Source organism: Salmo salar, chromosome 12, assembly GCF_965601325.2.
Source record: "Salmo salar chromosome 12, fSalSal1, whole genome shotgun sequence".
Lineage (NCBI taxonomy): Eukaryota > Metazoa > Chordata > Actinopteri > Salmoniformes > Salmonidae > Salmo > Salmo salar.
The window spans coordinates 19460827-19475807 of record NC_138302.1 but is presented as its reverse complement, the minus strand read 5'-3'; the positions used below and the strand labels follow the sequence as shown (position 1 = coordinate 19475807).

Genomic DNA, 14981 nt, shown 5'->3' with positions numbered 1-14981 from the left:
GGTTTGTAATTGGATCCAGGCCCCAGGGTTAGATACGTCTACATCATGTGGTTTCTAATTGGATCCAGGCACCAGGGTTAGATACGTCTACATCCTGTGGTTTCTAATTGGATCCAGGCCCCAGGGTTAGATACGTCTACATCCTGTGGTTTCTAATTGGATCAAGGGTTAGATACGTCTACATCCTGTGGTTTCTAATTGGATCCAGGGTTAGATACGTCTACATCCTGTGGTTTCTAATTGGATCAAGGGTTAGATACGTCTACATCCTGTGTTTTCCACAAAGTGTTTTAAAAGGATCCTGTGGACATAATCTTCTCCTTATTGGTGCACTCAGACCTTATGAACAACCAGGACCAAAAAGGTCAAATAGGTTGTGCTTATATTTGTCCTGTTTCAGATGTAGGTGTGTAACCTGTACAGTGTGTGTGTGTGGTGTGAAATGTGTTTTTTACATATCCCACTCCCACTGAGACACCCTCGGGGAGGAGAAAGGGTTGCATATTCAACTGTTTCTCTGTTAGAAAATGGACAAGAACAAAGATGGTGTGGTCACCATTGAGGAATTTCTGGACAGGATGCCCATATTTGGCCCCACAGCCTCCACCCCTAGCTCTCCTCTATCCCTAAACACAGACTCATTAGGGCTGTCAGGGGGGTAAAACATGCCCCTCCCCCAAAAAAGAGACACCCCTACCTGGGAAGATCAGACAACAGTTAGGTGGGCAATAGGTACACCTCCATGGGTCTCCACTCTCTCATCCACCTCTAGCCCATCTCTGCCCCCCAAAAGAGACACCCCTACCTGGGATGGTCAGACAACAGTTAGGGGCTCAAGAGTCACGCTGTGTTGGAGACCATAGCACTCATTCTATATGACATCACATTCACACTATGCAATAATGTCCTTTATTCTCTATTACTAGTTGGACAAAATGAGACTGAGGAACCCACAGGAAGATCAAGGATTCCAACAGAGAAGATGACAACGACATAGGGGCGTAAATATACATATATATATATACATTGCAATTATTCTCGAATGAGCGGCCGTTCATGTGCAAAGGATTAGCATTTCAATGAATGTAATTATAGACTGTGTAGTGAATCCATTTTGTCTTTCCCGCCCCTTTCTTTTGTCTACCGAGAGGTCATATCCGCTTAGTGCACTAGGGACTTTTCTATCATTGTCAGTAACCAATATCTACTGTTTGTTTATGTCATTCTGTGTGATTATTTAGTTATTAAATAAATAAGCCAATGTGTATATTGCTGATTCATTATGGAAACCAGAGTTCGTGCAGATAACCAATAATTTTACGACGTTCAGATGAGACTGAATGAGGTCAAGAATAATGGATGACTGAAATGTAAGATATTTTTAGATCTGTAAGAGTTCATTTGGAAGAGAGAAATCCTTTAAATAAGCCCCAGGTTATTAGTGAGTTAATTGTTGCATGATTTAATTCAATCACATAATCAATTAAACGTTAGGTAATGGATTTGTTAAAATAGCATGTCATCATATGACAGTCACAGACACTACAAAGTGATAAGAAACGTTGCATCAGAACAATGAGGTAAAATATTACCATAACTTTGTCATAAAACCAATAATAAATGTATATGAAAATATCAAGGTAACATTGTGTATCATCTTACAGTACTGTAATAGAATAGTACTGTAATAGTACTGTACTGTAAAAGTACTGTACTGTAAAAGTACAGGACTGTAATAGAATAGGACTGTATAACGTAATAGAATAGTACAGTATACTGCAATATAGTACTGTAGAATGTACCGTAATAGAATAGTACTGTATAATGTAAATGAATAGTACAGTACTGTAGAATGTAACAGAATAGTACTGTACAGGACAGTAGAATGTAACAGAATAGTACTGTAGAATGTAGTATAATAGTAAAGTACTGTAGAATGCAACAGAATGGTACTATTGTAACAAGGCCTCTCGATGGAGGGGGGTGTGTGGAATCAGGAGCAGGAGAGCAGAAGGGTTCAAGGAGAATCCATTGTTTATTTTGGTGGTTCCACAAGCACAGCGACACACACAGGGGAGAAATCTCAACTCCGCTAGCCACGAGCAAATATATCCCCGGTAAACACATACCGTAAAACAAACAACGCCCGTGGTGCAGGCACGCACCCCTTACATGTTCCCTAAGGCAAACAATCCCGCACGCAGCCTAACCTGCAGCGGGGAAAATTATACCCACCTAAATCAGAGAAAACAAGACACAGGTGTGTAAAACTAGACAGCACTAAATGAAAAGGAAAAGGGGATCGGTGGCAGCTAGTAGGCCGGCGACGCCGAGCACCGCCCAAACAGGGAGAGGAGTCACCCTCGGTGGAAGTCGTGACAACTGTAGAATAGAAGTATTGTTCCTGTGAGCAAACATCAAGAAGAAATTAAAACATATATTTATAATGTTCTCAGCCTTCATATAAAATAGAACTGTACATCGAGGCTATTACAGAAATACAAAGCAAAGTTGTGTTCAGATTCTGTTCCATGTTACTTAAACATTTATGGAAAAATATTTAACATACAAATGATTTACAAGGTTTCCCATCTTATTCATCATAGTTTAAAAGGCAAAACTGACCCTAGATCAGCACTCCTACTAAGTGTGAATACAATAGTCCTGTGGCTCAGTTGGTAGAACATGGTGTATGGGTTCAATTCCCAATGGTGCCACCGGCATGAAAGATGGATCCACACATAATAAGTCACTTTGGATGAAAGCATTTCTAAATGGCATATCATGATATATTATTATAACACTTAGTTGGACTAGACATGTCCAGATATACAAGGTTTCTGTCAAACTTGTTGTGTTCAGGTCTTCTTGGTTCTGGGTTTGTTGTGTTCAGGTCCTCTGGGTTTGTTGACTCTACTATAGATCTCAGAAGAGTCCTCCTCAGCTGCTTGTGCTGCCGTGGGTCTGAAGAAAGAGAAACAGAAATTTAACTGAATCTGCAGCCCTCCAAAAAACCTTCATATTCTCTTTTATAGTGCATTACTTTGACCAAGACCCATCATGGTCTTCTCGTCCAATAAGCAGCAGCATGTGAATGAGCTGTAATCAAGAATATAGCTTGTTTACAACCAAATCTAAAAACATATGTAACTGGAATGTTATAGGAGGGTCCAGATTATTTTGGTGCGAATTCACTCTTTTTTTGAGAAACTATTCCCAACCATCTATTCACTTCCTCGTCCTCGTTGTTCAGTAAGTGGGCTCCAAAAACACCCCAAAACATGCTTTAAGATACAAAAAAGCTATACATAGTCTATAGTGAGTGGTGCATGTCTTTAGATGTTGTACAAGTGAAATTGTGTCATTCAGAACTTTATCCGCAACGTTATGTTCCATGTTGTTGAGACTTGAACGATGCCTCTCGTCCGTTCTAGCAGCATGATACACAGAGAATAGAACAGTTGGACGGGGAAACAGCACGAGTCACACAAAATGCAATATAACGTTGTGGATAACGTTTGGAATGACACAATTTAATGTGTACAACTGTTACATCTAAAGACCTGCATCACTATACTGAGAGCTTTCTGTTTCTAAAAGGACGTATTTGGGTGTTTTTGGAGCATTTGTTCATGTTTTTTCAGAGCCTCCGTACTGCACAACGAGGATGAGGAAGTGAATTGCTGGATGTGGTAAGTTTCTCTAAAACAAGTGAAATCACAAAAAAGTTTTTCTGGACCTTTCTAAAACATGGCATTTAGATACAAAATAGAAATTTGGTTGTAAAAAAGCCAACTTCTCCTGTAATGCGGTGTATTCACAGTGCTCTAGAATTGAGTCTATGTTATTTCAATGGCAGAATATGCTCACTGGTTGGCAGCACTGGAGAGGTTGAATTTTACAGCATCGTACTGGACATCCTCGTCCTGTTGCTGTGGTTGAGGCAGCTGGACGGTGGAGTACAGAGGCACTTCCTGGTTTTTGAAGCGAGAGAAGTGGACGCTGGCATAGTGAACATCATCCTGGATGACGGTGGTTGCTGTCTTTGCTGCAGTAGGGGTCATGGCCATGCTTGAGACGTTTTCATACACGGGACTAGAGTCTCCCTGATGGGAAGAGAGGACAGACAACATAATGAGTAGAAATGTTCCACAAAGCAATACAAATAATCTGATTGTAACAGACTCACCTGTACATTCTCTGATGTGTCTCTTGTGTCAGAGGTGGATATGGAGGCCTTCTTCCTGGTTTGCACATTAATTAATACATTTATTATTTAATGAATCAATGAACAAAGTAAGTTAATAAAAAAAGAGTTATAGTGAAATAATCTTTAAAAGAATCACTCACCTGAACCACATGAAGCCAGAGAGACAGAGGATGAGAACCAGAACAACCACTATGATTCCTACAGCTGCATTCAGAACTGAGGTTTGTTTCCCTAAATGAAAATATAGATGATATGAGTACAATAGTACAATATTTGTTAACTGATCTAATCTCAAAGTATATATAATTCTAAAACAAAGTCTGATAAGCCAATGTACAATTATTAAGATGAGCATGAAATGTCATTTTGTATTGAAATATTGAAGATGAAAGTTCACCTGGTAAAATGATCATCAGAGCTGTAGAGTTCCTAGATCCTCTTCCATTCCAGGCCTCACAGTGGTAATGTCCATTGTCCTTAGACTTGAACTTACTTATGTTGTACATCTGTCCAAATCCATTTAGAAAAGTCTCATTTTGAAAGTACCAGGTGTATTTGTCCACAGGTGGGTTGGCATCACTGCTGCAGGTCAGAGTCACTGAACTGCCCTCCACTATTTCACCAGAGGGACTGACTGACACTGAGGTGTTCTTTGGACCATCTGGTGGACAATATGTAACAACAGTGTTTTAAATTGTGTTTTACTTGTTATTGAAATATGAATTTAAATGTGATCATCTGATTAAAAGATGAGGTTAGGTGTACTAACACTGAACGTCCACAGACACAGAAGAAGAGTTGAGACGTCCATATTTATTCTCAGCCCCACAGTAGTGTTCTCCACTGTCCTCAGAGCTGATGGTGGTGAAATTGTATGTCTTTTCAGATCCCGTCAGTGAAGATCCATTCTTCTTGTACCAGGTGTATTTGTCCACAGGTGGGTTGGCATCACTGCTGCAGGTTAGAGTCACTGAACTGCCCTCCACTATTTCACCAGAGGGACTGACTGACACTGAGGTGCTCTTTGGGCCGTCTGGTAAAGGAGAATTTGTCAGAAGGATATGACAGTAGTATATTTATGACCGTAGTATATTTACAAATGTCATGTCAAAAATAAATGATCTGTTAAGTCAGAGAACTATCTAAAACTCGAACTTACACAAAACCTTAATAAATACAGATGGAGTAGTTATGCTTTAGGACTAATGCATTTAATTCCAATTGTTTTGCTACCTTATCATTCAAACACTGAGCTGTACTTTACTCACACTTCACATCCATGTTTATGGTCCTAGACCTGTCTGTCCCCATCTCATTCTGGGCCTCACAGTAGTACTCTCCACTGTCAGATGACTGGATTTGATTGAAGACATGCTGTGGTCCTGTCATACTCTGATAGCCACCTCCATTCTTCTTGTACCAGGTGTATTTGTCCACAGGTGGGTTGGCATCACTGCTGCAGGTCAGAGTCACTGAACTGCCCTCCACTATTTCACCAGAGGGACTGACTGACACTGAGGTCTTCTTTGGTTTATCTGATGTAAAATACCAAACATTTTGTCAAAGTAGTATTAACAATTAGTAAAATAAATATTTTTGTTGTAAAATGATTGATAAAGTAAGGCATGTCTATTTTGCCTGAGTGCATGATACTTGCTAAGTAGAAATCAATTCAAATAGAATACTGTACTATTGTGCTGCACTGTACTCACACACTGCAGACGATCTGAGACCCTCACGGCCTTTTACAGCACAGGAGTAACTGTCTGCATCCTCACTGCTGATGGAGTACATGGGAGAGGAGGTATCTTGTACATTCTGTCCGTTCTTGTACCAGATGTAGGTGGGGTTGTCAGTCAGAGTACAGGTGGTGCTACAGGTCAGTGTCTTCTGTCCCTCTGCAGCAGGAGTCACCTTCACCTGCAGACCTGAAACAATATGTATAAAACCACATACACCTCTGTGTTAACAGGATGGTTCATTTATTTTCTCCTGTAATTCAATATGATTTACAGTTGTATCATACAGTGTAGTATTACCTGTGACAGACAGAGTTGTTCCTGGGAAACTATGACCCCATTCAACGTTGTATGTTTTAAAAGTGAAGCGATGCTCAGCTGAGTCCTCCTCTCTCAGATCTGTGATTCTCAGGATGAAGGGACCTCTGTATGTTCCAGTGTACTTCACACGACCTGTATACCCTGGGTCTCTGGTTAGGTCTTCAGGGGTCGACTTATCACTTCTAAACCAGAATGTTGATGTGGTGGAATAATAACCAACATAAGTACAGGATATGTCCACTGTTGACCCCTTCAAGACACAGATTCTCCTCTTGGTGTAAGTTACTCTGCTGCAGTCCTGATCCTGGACACCTGAAACACAGTGACATAACAAGAGGACAACTGGATTATATTCTCAGTTCTTTCTAGAAATGATAACAGTTCTAATATTACATAGTGAAACCAACACACACAGAGGTTGTACGGTATTGTTAATTAAAGAAACACTCACACACTGCAGGAGAGTGGAGATCCTCATGGCCTTTTACAGTACAGGAGTAACTGTCGTCATAGTTACTGAAGACTGAGTATTTGTACTGGGGGGAGGTGCTCTCATCTAGATGTTGTCCGTTCTTGTACCAGATGTAGGTGGGGTTACCAGTCAGAGTACAGGTGGTGATACAGGTCAGTGTCTTCGACGTTGCCCACCGTGGTGGAGTCACCTTCACCTGCAGAGCTGGAGTAGATCACAACATTAAAACCCTGAATCACCTGTTCATAGTTTAATCACATGATGCAAGACATTCTCATACTCATTTAATTCTTCAATCTGTTTCATATATACAAATCCAATTTCTAGACCGAAATGGACAGTAGATATTAATTCAACAGACTAGCAGTATAAAGCATGTAACTGTACCTGTTACAGACAGAGTGACTCCAGGATCACCAGTATATAGAATGTTACTGTACCTGTGACAGACAGAGTGACTCCAGGATCACCAGTATATAGAATGTTACTGTACCTGTTACAGACAGAGAGACTCCAGGATCACCAGTATATAGAATGTTACTGTACCTGTGACAGACAGAGTGACTCCAGGATCACCAGTATATAGAATGTTACTGTACCTGTTACAGACAGAGTGACTCCAGGATCACCAGTATATAGAATGTTACTGTACCTGTGACAGACAGAGAGACTCCAGGATCACCAGTATATAGAATGTTACTGTACCTGTGACAGACAGAGAGACTCCAGGATCACCAGTATATAGAATGTTACTGTACCTGTTACAGACAGAGTGACTCCAGGATCACCAGTATATAGAATGTTACTGTACCTGTGACAGACAGAGAGACTCCAGGATCACCAGTATATAGAATGTTACTGTACCTGTGACAGACAGAGAGACTCCAGGATCACCAGTATATAGAATGTTACTCCTGTACAGCGGTGCTCCGGACCCGTGACGACCGACGCGAGTGACTCCAGGATCACCAGTATATAGAATGTTACTGTACCTGTGACAGACAGAGAGACTCCAGGATCACCAGTATATAGAATGTTACTGTACCTGTGACAGACAGAGTGACTCCAGGATCACCAGTATATTTCCCTCCAGTCTGATCTGTTATAAATCTGAACTTGTACGTAGCTGAGTCTCTCTCTCTCAGGTCTGTGATTCTCAGGTTGTGACCATTCTTCTTATCCCCATGATACTCCAGACGACCTGCATACTCTGGGTCCTGACCTAGATCTTCAGGTTCTACACCAGTCCCCCATTTAGTGAACCAGACGGTTGATGTGACTGTACCACTGGGATATCTGATAGAGCAGGACAGCTCCACTGTTGACCCCTTCAAGGTACAGATACTCTGAGTGGTGTAAGTCACACTCCAGCCATACTGACCCAGTACCACTGAAACACAGTCACATAACACAATGGTATCAGAATGAAGACAAGGTCTATTGGCTCACACTGAAGGTAGGGTTTGTCCACACTTTGTTGTTGTAGTTGCTGATTTGAGTGTGAATGGAAACCAGAGATAAGCATCACTCAGTGAGGTGTGAAAGATAACTATTTAAAGTGAAGTGGAGACTCCTAACAGAACACACCAGAATAACATTATGATTCTTATCCTTTTAGAAATGTCTGTAGATTATTAAACAGAGCAACTAAAAGATAAGAATGAGACCATACCTGCTACAGACCAGAGAAAGACCACCAACACACTTCCTGCTGTTCTCAAGGCCATTGTTGCATCTCCCACCCTGCAGTCTTAGAAACATAAACAACAACTCACTCTATAGCTGGTGAATAACTACATACATACCATCAGGGGCAGCAGGTAGGGCTCTAGTCAAAAGTAGTGCACTCTATAGGGAATATGGTGTCATTTGGGATGCAGTATAACAACACATCATCACCACAGCCTTGAGTGGATGGTGTGTAAATAACATCATTATAATAGTTTGGTAATATGGTCTGTGTCAGCGGTATCGGCAGGTAGCATAGCGATTAAGAGAGTTGAGCCAGTAACTGAAACATTGCTGGTTCAAATCCCCGACCTGGCAAGGTGGAAAAATCTGCCAATTTGAGCAAGGCAGTTACCACCAGGTTGAATGATAGCTCCTATCCCCAAGCTGTGAGACTACACAACAAGTCACACATACCTTTTATAGGAGTAGGATCTAGGATTAGTTTCCCATTTAGATCATATTTATATGGACCAGCAGGACCTGATCCTAGATCAGCACTCCAAGTCTGAGACCCTTGAGTACATGACTTATGGCTAAAAACAAACAACTATATTTCAAGATATCAAGAGTACTTACAGAGTGAAGGGGAGAGGTCTTGTACAGTGAGTCAACTGACTGGTAGTGAGTGGGAACTGCTAGTAAGTGTCAGTTCTGTGGTTGATACATACAGTCGTATGAAAAAGTTTGGCCACCCCTCTGAGGCTGCATAATAATTGACTCTGTCGTCACAGAAAATGATCACAGTGGCATGCCATTCATTTTCTAATAAAAGCTGAGTACTGGGGTATTATCCAGACAAAGATTTTTAGTGTAGCAATATTAAGTTGTATGAAATTAAATCAGATGTGAAAAATAGGCTCTGCAAAAATGTGGGCACCCTTGTCATTCTGTTGATTTGAATACCTGTAACTACTTAGCACTGATTAATTGGAACACAATTGGTTTGGTGAGCTCATTAAGCCTTGAACTTCATAGACAAGTGCATCCAATCATGAGAAAAGGTATTTAAGGTGGCCAATTGCAAGTTGTTGTTCTCTTTGACTCTCCTCTGAAGAGTGGCAACGTGGGGGCCTCAAAACAACTCTCAAATGACCTGAAAACAAAGATTGTTCAACATTATGGTTTAGAGGAAGGCTACAAAAAGCTATCGCAGAGATGTAAGCTGTCAATGTCCACTGTGAGAAACATAGTGAGGAAATGGAAGACCACAGGCACAGTTCTTGTTAAGGCCAGAAGTGGCAGGCCAAGTAAAATATCAGTGAGGCAAAGGCGAAGGATGGTGAGAACGGTCAAAAACAGCCCACAGACCACCTCCAAAGACCTACAACATCATCTTGCTGCAGATGGTGTCACTGTGCATCGTTCAACAATTCAGCGCACTTTGCACAAGGAGAAGCTGTATGGGAGAGTGATGCGGAAGAAGCCTTTTCTGCACACACGCCACAAACAGAGTCGCTTGAGGTATGCAAACGCACATTTGGACAAGCCAGCTTCATTTTGGAATAAGGTGCTGTGGACTGATGAAACAAAGATTGAGTTATTTGGTCATAACAAGGGACGTTATGCATGGCGGCAAAAGAACACAGCGTTCCAAGAAAAACACTTGCTACCCACAGTAAAATTTGGTGGGGGTTCCATCATGCTGTGGGGCTGTGTGGCCAGTGCCGGTACTGGGAATCTTGTTAAAGTTGAGGGTCACATGGATTCCACCCAATATCAGCAGATTCTTGGGAATAATGTTGAAGAATCAGTCACAAAGTTGAAGTTACGCCGGGGCTGGATATTTCAACAAGACAACGACCCAAAACACTGCTCAAAATCTACCCGGGCATTTATGCAGAGGAACAAGTACAATGTTCTGGAATGGCCATTCCAGTCCCCAGACCTGAATATCATTGAGAATCTGTGGGATGATTTGAAGCGGGCTGTCCATGCTCGAAAACCATCAAACCTAACTGAACTGGAGATGTTTTGGAAGGAGGAATGGTCCAAAATACCTTCATCCAGAATCCACACACTCATTAGAGGCTATAGGAAGCATCTAGAGGCTGTTATTTTAGCAAAAGGAGGCTCTACTAAATATTGATGTGATTTCTCTATTGGGGTGCCCAAATTTATGCACCTGTCTAATTTGGTTTTAACGCATATTGCACATTTTCTGTTAATCCAATAAACTTCATATCACTACTGAAATATTACTGTGTCTATCAGTTATTTGATAGATCAAAATGAAATTGCTGATCCAAAAACCCAATTATTTATAGTCAGGGGTGCCCAAACTTTTTCATACGACTGTATTTAAAGTAGTCAGAACACAAGTAGCTGATAAAGAGGAAGGAAAGGACAGTTCTGTAAGACATTAACATGCATGACATGCAGAAAAGCACGTCAGAATAGTGTTGACTATAACCTACTATTTAGAATGTTTATAATATCTTAGAATGTGTTTACTATAGTCTACTATTTGGAATGTTTATAATATCTTAGAATGTGTTTACTATAGCCTACTATTTGGAATGTTTATAATATCTTAGAATGTGTTTACTATAGCCTACTATTTGGAATGTTTATAATATCTTAGAATGTGTTTACTATAGCCTACTATTTGGAATGTTTATAATATCTTAGAATGTGTTTACTATAGTCTACTATTTGGAATGTTTATAATATCTTAGAATGTGTTTACTATAGCCTACTATTTGGAATGTTTATAATATCTTAGAATGTGTTTACTATAGTCTACTATTTGGAATGTTTATAATACCTTAGAATGTGTTTACTATAGCCTACTATTTAGAATGTTTATAATATCTTAGAATGTGTTGCCTTGCCCCTCTCAGTTCTACATGGAACAGGTCAAAGTTCTATATATTTATTATTATTTATCTAAGCCTTATTTTACCAGGTAGGTAAAATTCTCATTTACAGCAACAACCTGGGGAATATTTAAAAGGGGGATGAATGAGCCAATTCAAATCTGGGGATGATTAGGTGGCATGAGGGCCAGATTGTGAATTTTAGCAGTGGACACCAGGGTTAACACCCCTACTCTTACAATAAGTGCCATGCGATCTTTAGTGACAACAGAGAGTCAGGACACCCGTTTAACATCCCATCCAAAAGACAGCACCCTACACAGGGCAATGTCCCCAATCACTACCATGGGGCATTGGGATGTATATTTTTAGACCAGAGGAAAGAGTGCCTCCTTCTGGCTCTCCAACACCACTTCCAGTAGCTTCTGGTCTCCCATCCAGGGACTGACCAGGGTGAACGCTGCTTAGCTTCAGAAGCAAGCTAGCAGTGGGATGCAGGGTGGTATGCTGCTAACAGTTGGCCAGTTCCATGGACTTGTAAGTAAGCATTTCATGGTCTACGCCTTTCATTAGATTTTCCTTCTTTTCTACAAACCCATTCAATTTACACTCCTCATCAGCTGCATCAAAGTGGTACTGAAGGTTCCAGTGTTCTAGACTAGAGATCTCCCTACTGGCATCTCAACATTACTGCACCATCCTAATGATAATGTCCTCAATAATGTTGGACTAATAACAACATTACAAACTGACAATACATCAGATAGAATGGTGAAACACAACACTGGCTACTCGACAAAGTCACATTGAAGCACACAAACACATGTTTGTAGTAGTACACCATGCCACTGTCATTCTGTTACACTGACTGCGTCCTAAATGGCACCATAATCCCTATTTAGTGCACTACCTTTGACCAGAGCCCTATGGGCCTGGTATGACTGTGTGCATTTGCATGCCCTCTCAACTTGACTGGCCTGCATCCCTGTCAATCACCCTTTGCACCCGGTGTTCATCCAACCAATCAGGGTGCTTGGATGCGCTGCAGGACACCGCCTCCCCTCACCTTTAGTTAGTGCATGGCATCTTTAGTCTTGAGAAGTGGTGTTGTGTTGCTGACAGACTTTTGACATGCAGTTCCTTACTGAAGTCTGAGACCAGCGAATATAACCACACAACAATATAAAACATCTTCAAATGGAAACAGCTGTGTCTGCATGTATGTGGTGGTGGTGACCATCAAGAGTAGAGTGACGGGCCTCAACACCATGTTCTGACCAGACAGCACTATAGTGGACAGAACCTAAACCAATCAGCATTAAGTACGTAGCGGGTCTCGGCATTGTCAGCTAACCGCTCAGATGAGATCCAGCTGTTTATACATGTAAAAACGGTCTGGATGACCTCTACTAATCCCTAGGTACTGACTCAGGAATGTGTGAAGGACCACAGGGATGTCTGACAAAGGGTTGTTATTGTGACCACAACAAGGCCCTCCGGTTCACTTTGGGTTCTTATACAACAGGGTTTCTAGGAGGAAAGAGATACATGGAAATAGAATTAAACCTTCTCTCCAGCTGCTTCTTACCCGTTGTGCATTTTGTCCCTTCCTGCCTCCAGGCCAGGATGATTACATCATGCAGTCCATGCATCTGTTCAACAACGTCATTTAGTGACACTTCCTGTGGGTGTGGCCTATTGAAGGGACGCCAATATTTACCCCAACTGCCCCCTCCCCATGTTCTATCCCAAAAACAGACTCAATGGGGCTGTCAGGGGGGTAAACGATACCTCTCCATTGGATCTCCACTCTCCCATCCACCCCTCACCCCTCTCTTCCTACCTGGGATAGTTTGACACTAGTTAGGGGGTCAAGAAACAGATGACATCACATTCTCACTAAACAATGATGTATTCTATTCTCTAACTACTAATTGGACAAAATTGTGGATATTCATCTAAGGACAAAGGCTTTAAATCAACAAATAATCTGAACTTGTTAACTGTGAGATGTAATATTATCAATCATGGAACATTCCGGTATGTTCCATCTTTCTGTGTTCCGGAGTGGAATGCCCTCGCTGATGGAACTACCTTCAACACTCCAAACATCCATGATGTCATATTGTGTCTGCATGATGTGTTTTAAAATGGCAATAAATAATATTTCATGTAACAGGACATTGCTCCTTCTGAAAGTGTCTGTGTTTATTTTGTACAGACATGATGATGATATTGAAGGTGAATAAACCACTATTGCTCTCCAAAACAATGTAAATGTTTTGTAAACACACACACACACACACACACACACACACACACACACACACACACACACACACACACACACACACACACACACACACACACACACACACACAGTTATTCTTGACCCTGTTATACTTTGACAGTGAACATGACCCTACTGAATGGAGATCTGGGTATTACTGGCATACTCTACTCTACTGATCACGTATTAAACATGCAATTGAATAAACTGAACTAAACTAAACACATGAAACCACAGTCCAGGATCAGTATTCACAAAGTGTATCAGAGTAGGAGTGCTGATCTGGGATCAGTTTAGCCTTTTAGATCATAATTATATGGACCGTCTGAGACACTTTATGAATACAGGCCCTGATGTAACAACCAAAATACAGTTCAATAAAAACCAACAAGTACAAAGACGCAGGAAGTAATTTCATGTATGGCTAAAAACATCAAAACTAAAACTATATTCCAAGATATCATCAAGTGTACTTACAGAGTGAAGTGAAGGGGAGAGGTCTTGAACAGTTAGTCAACTTACTGTCAATGCGTGGAAACAAGAAGTAGTCTACTGTAAGTGTTAGTAGAAGCAGGCGTAGCCTGTGTGAGTTCTGTGGTTGACATATTTTCAAGTAGCCTAGTCTGGTCATTAACATGCAGCAACAGCATATCACATAAGGGATGTTACTGTATCTAAATAGAAAATGGTCTAAAGTCAGAATACTGTAGTTACATTTCTTTATTTGAGGAGTGGGCCTACATGTTTTACAAGAGACAAAATGTGACCCATTCCCATCACTCCTCATCAGCTGGTACTGAAGGTTCCAGAACAGATGAAAGGGGAGTATCATTGGTACCAGTGTTCTAGACTAGAGCTCTCCCTACTGACATCTCAACATTACTGCAGCTTCCAGGCTTCACATGTCCCTACTAGTCCGAAGTAAATATACAATATTGAAGATAAAATAACATTTGAAAATGTATGTGTATATAGAATATATATAGAATGAACCAGGCACGCACGTAAAAATACTGTGTTATTGGGACTTATGTTGAACTGGCATTTGAATTGAGTGAATTAGTGAGCTCAGCTAGCTTGTTAGCTACATGAAGAGGCTGTTATTGAGTGATAAAAGAAGCATTTTTGTGCATCACACAGCTACTCTGAATGGACTGGATTGTGAACAATATGATGTGCTGCCGCTGAATTACAGCAAGACCCCATCATTAGCTAGTGAGCTAGCTAGTTAGCTAACATTTAGCTATCAACATTAGCTAGGTAGAAACAACAGACAACAGTGAGCTGTCATTATGCCAAGGCCAAGACAAGCTGCTCTGAGTTTCCAGTGTGTTCTTGTGTGAAAGAGATGTCTTCAGCTCACTGATCTTCAGAACAATGGACCCAAAGTGAAGCCTGACAT

General features: G+C 41.0%; 1 protein-coding gene and 1 long non-coding RNA gene across 2 annotated transcripts; both read right to left on the bottom strand.

Annotated features, from left to right (window-relative positions):
• Positions 1–2016: 2016 nt before the first annotated feature.
• LOC145850450 (B-cell receptor CD22) lies at positions 2017–7576 on the bottom strand. Its single transcript, XM_082958688.1, has 9 exons — positions 6722–7576; positions 5923–6582; positions 5479–5745; positions 4980–5243; positions 4608–4871; positions 4351–4441; positions 4190–4244; positions 3871–4106; positions 2017–2964 (listed from the first exon to the last, which is right to left on the bottom strand). Exons 2-9 carry the CDS (start codon positions 6002–6004, stop codon positions 2859–2861), a joined length of 1365 nt encoding a protein of 454 aa, XP_082814814.1. The 5' UTR covers positions 6005–6582; positions 6722–7576; the 3' UTR covers positions 2017–2858.
• A 155-nt stretch (positions 7577–7731) lies between these two features.
• LOC145859416 (uncharacterized) lies at positions 7732–13568 on the bottom strand. Its single transcript, XR_014379650.1, has 3 exons — positions 12878–13568; positions 8415–8492; positions 7732–8132 (listed from the first exon to the last, which is right to left on the bottom strand). It is a non-coding gene; the product is annotated as an uncharacterized LOC145859416 (long non-coding RNA).
• Positions 13569–14981: the final 1413 nt, after the last annotated feature.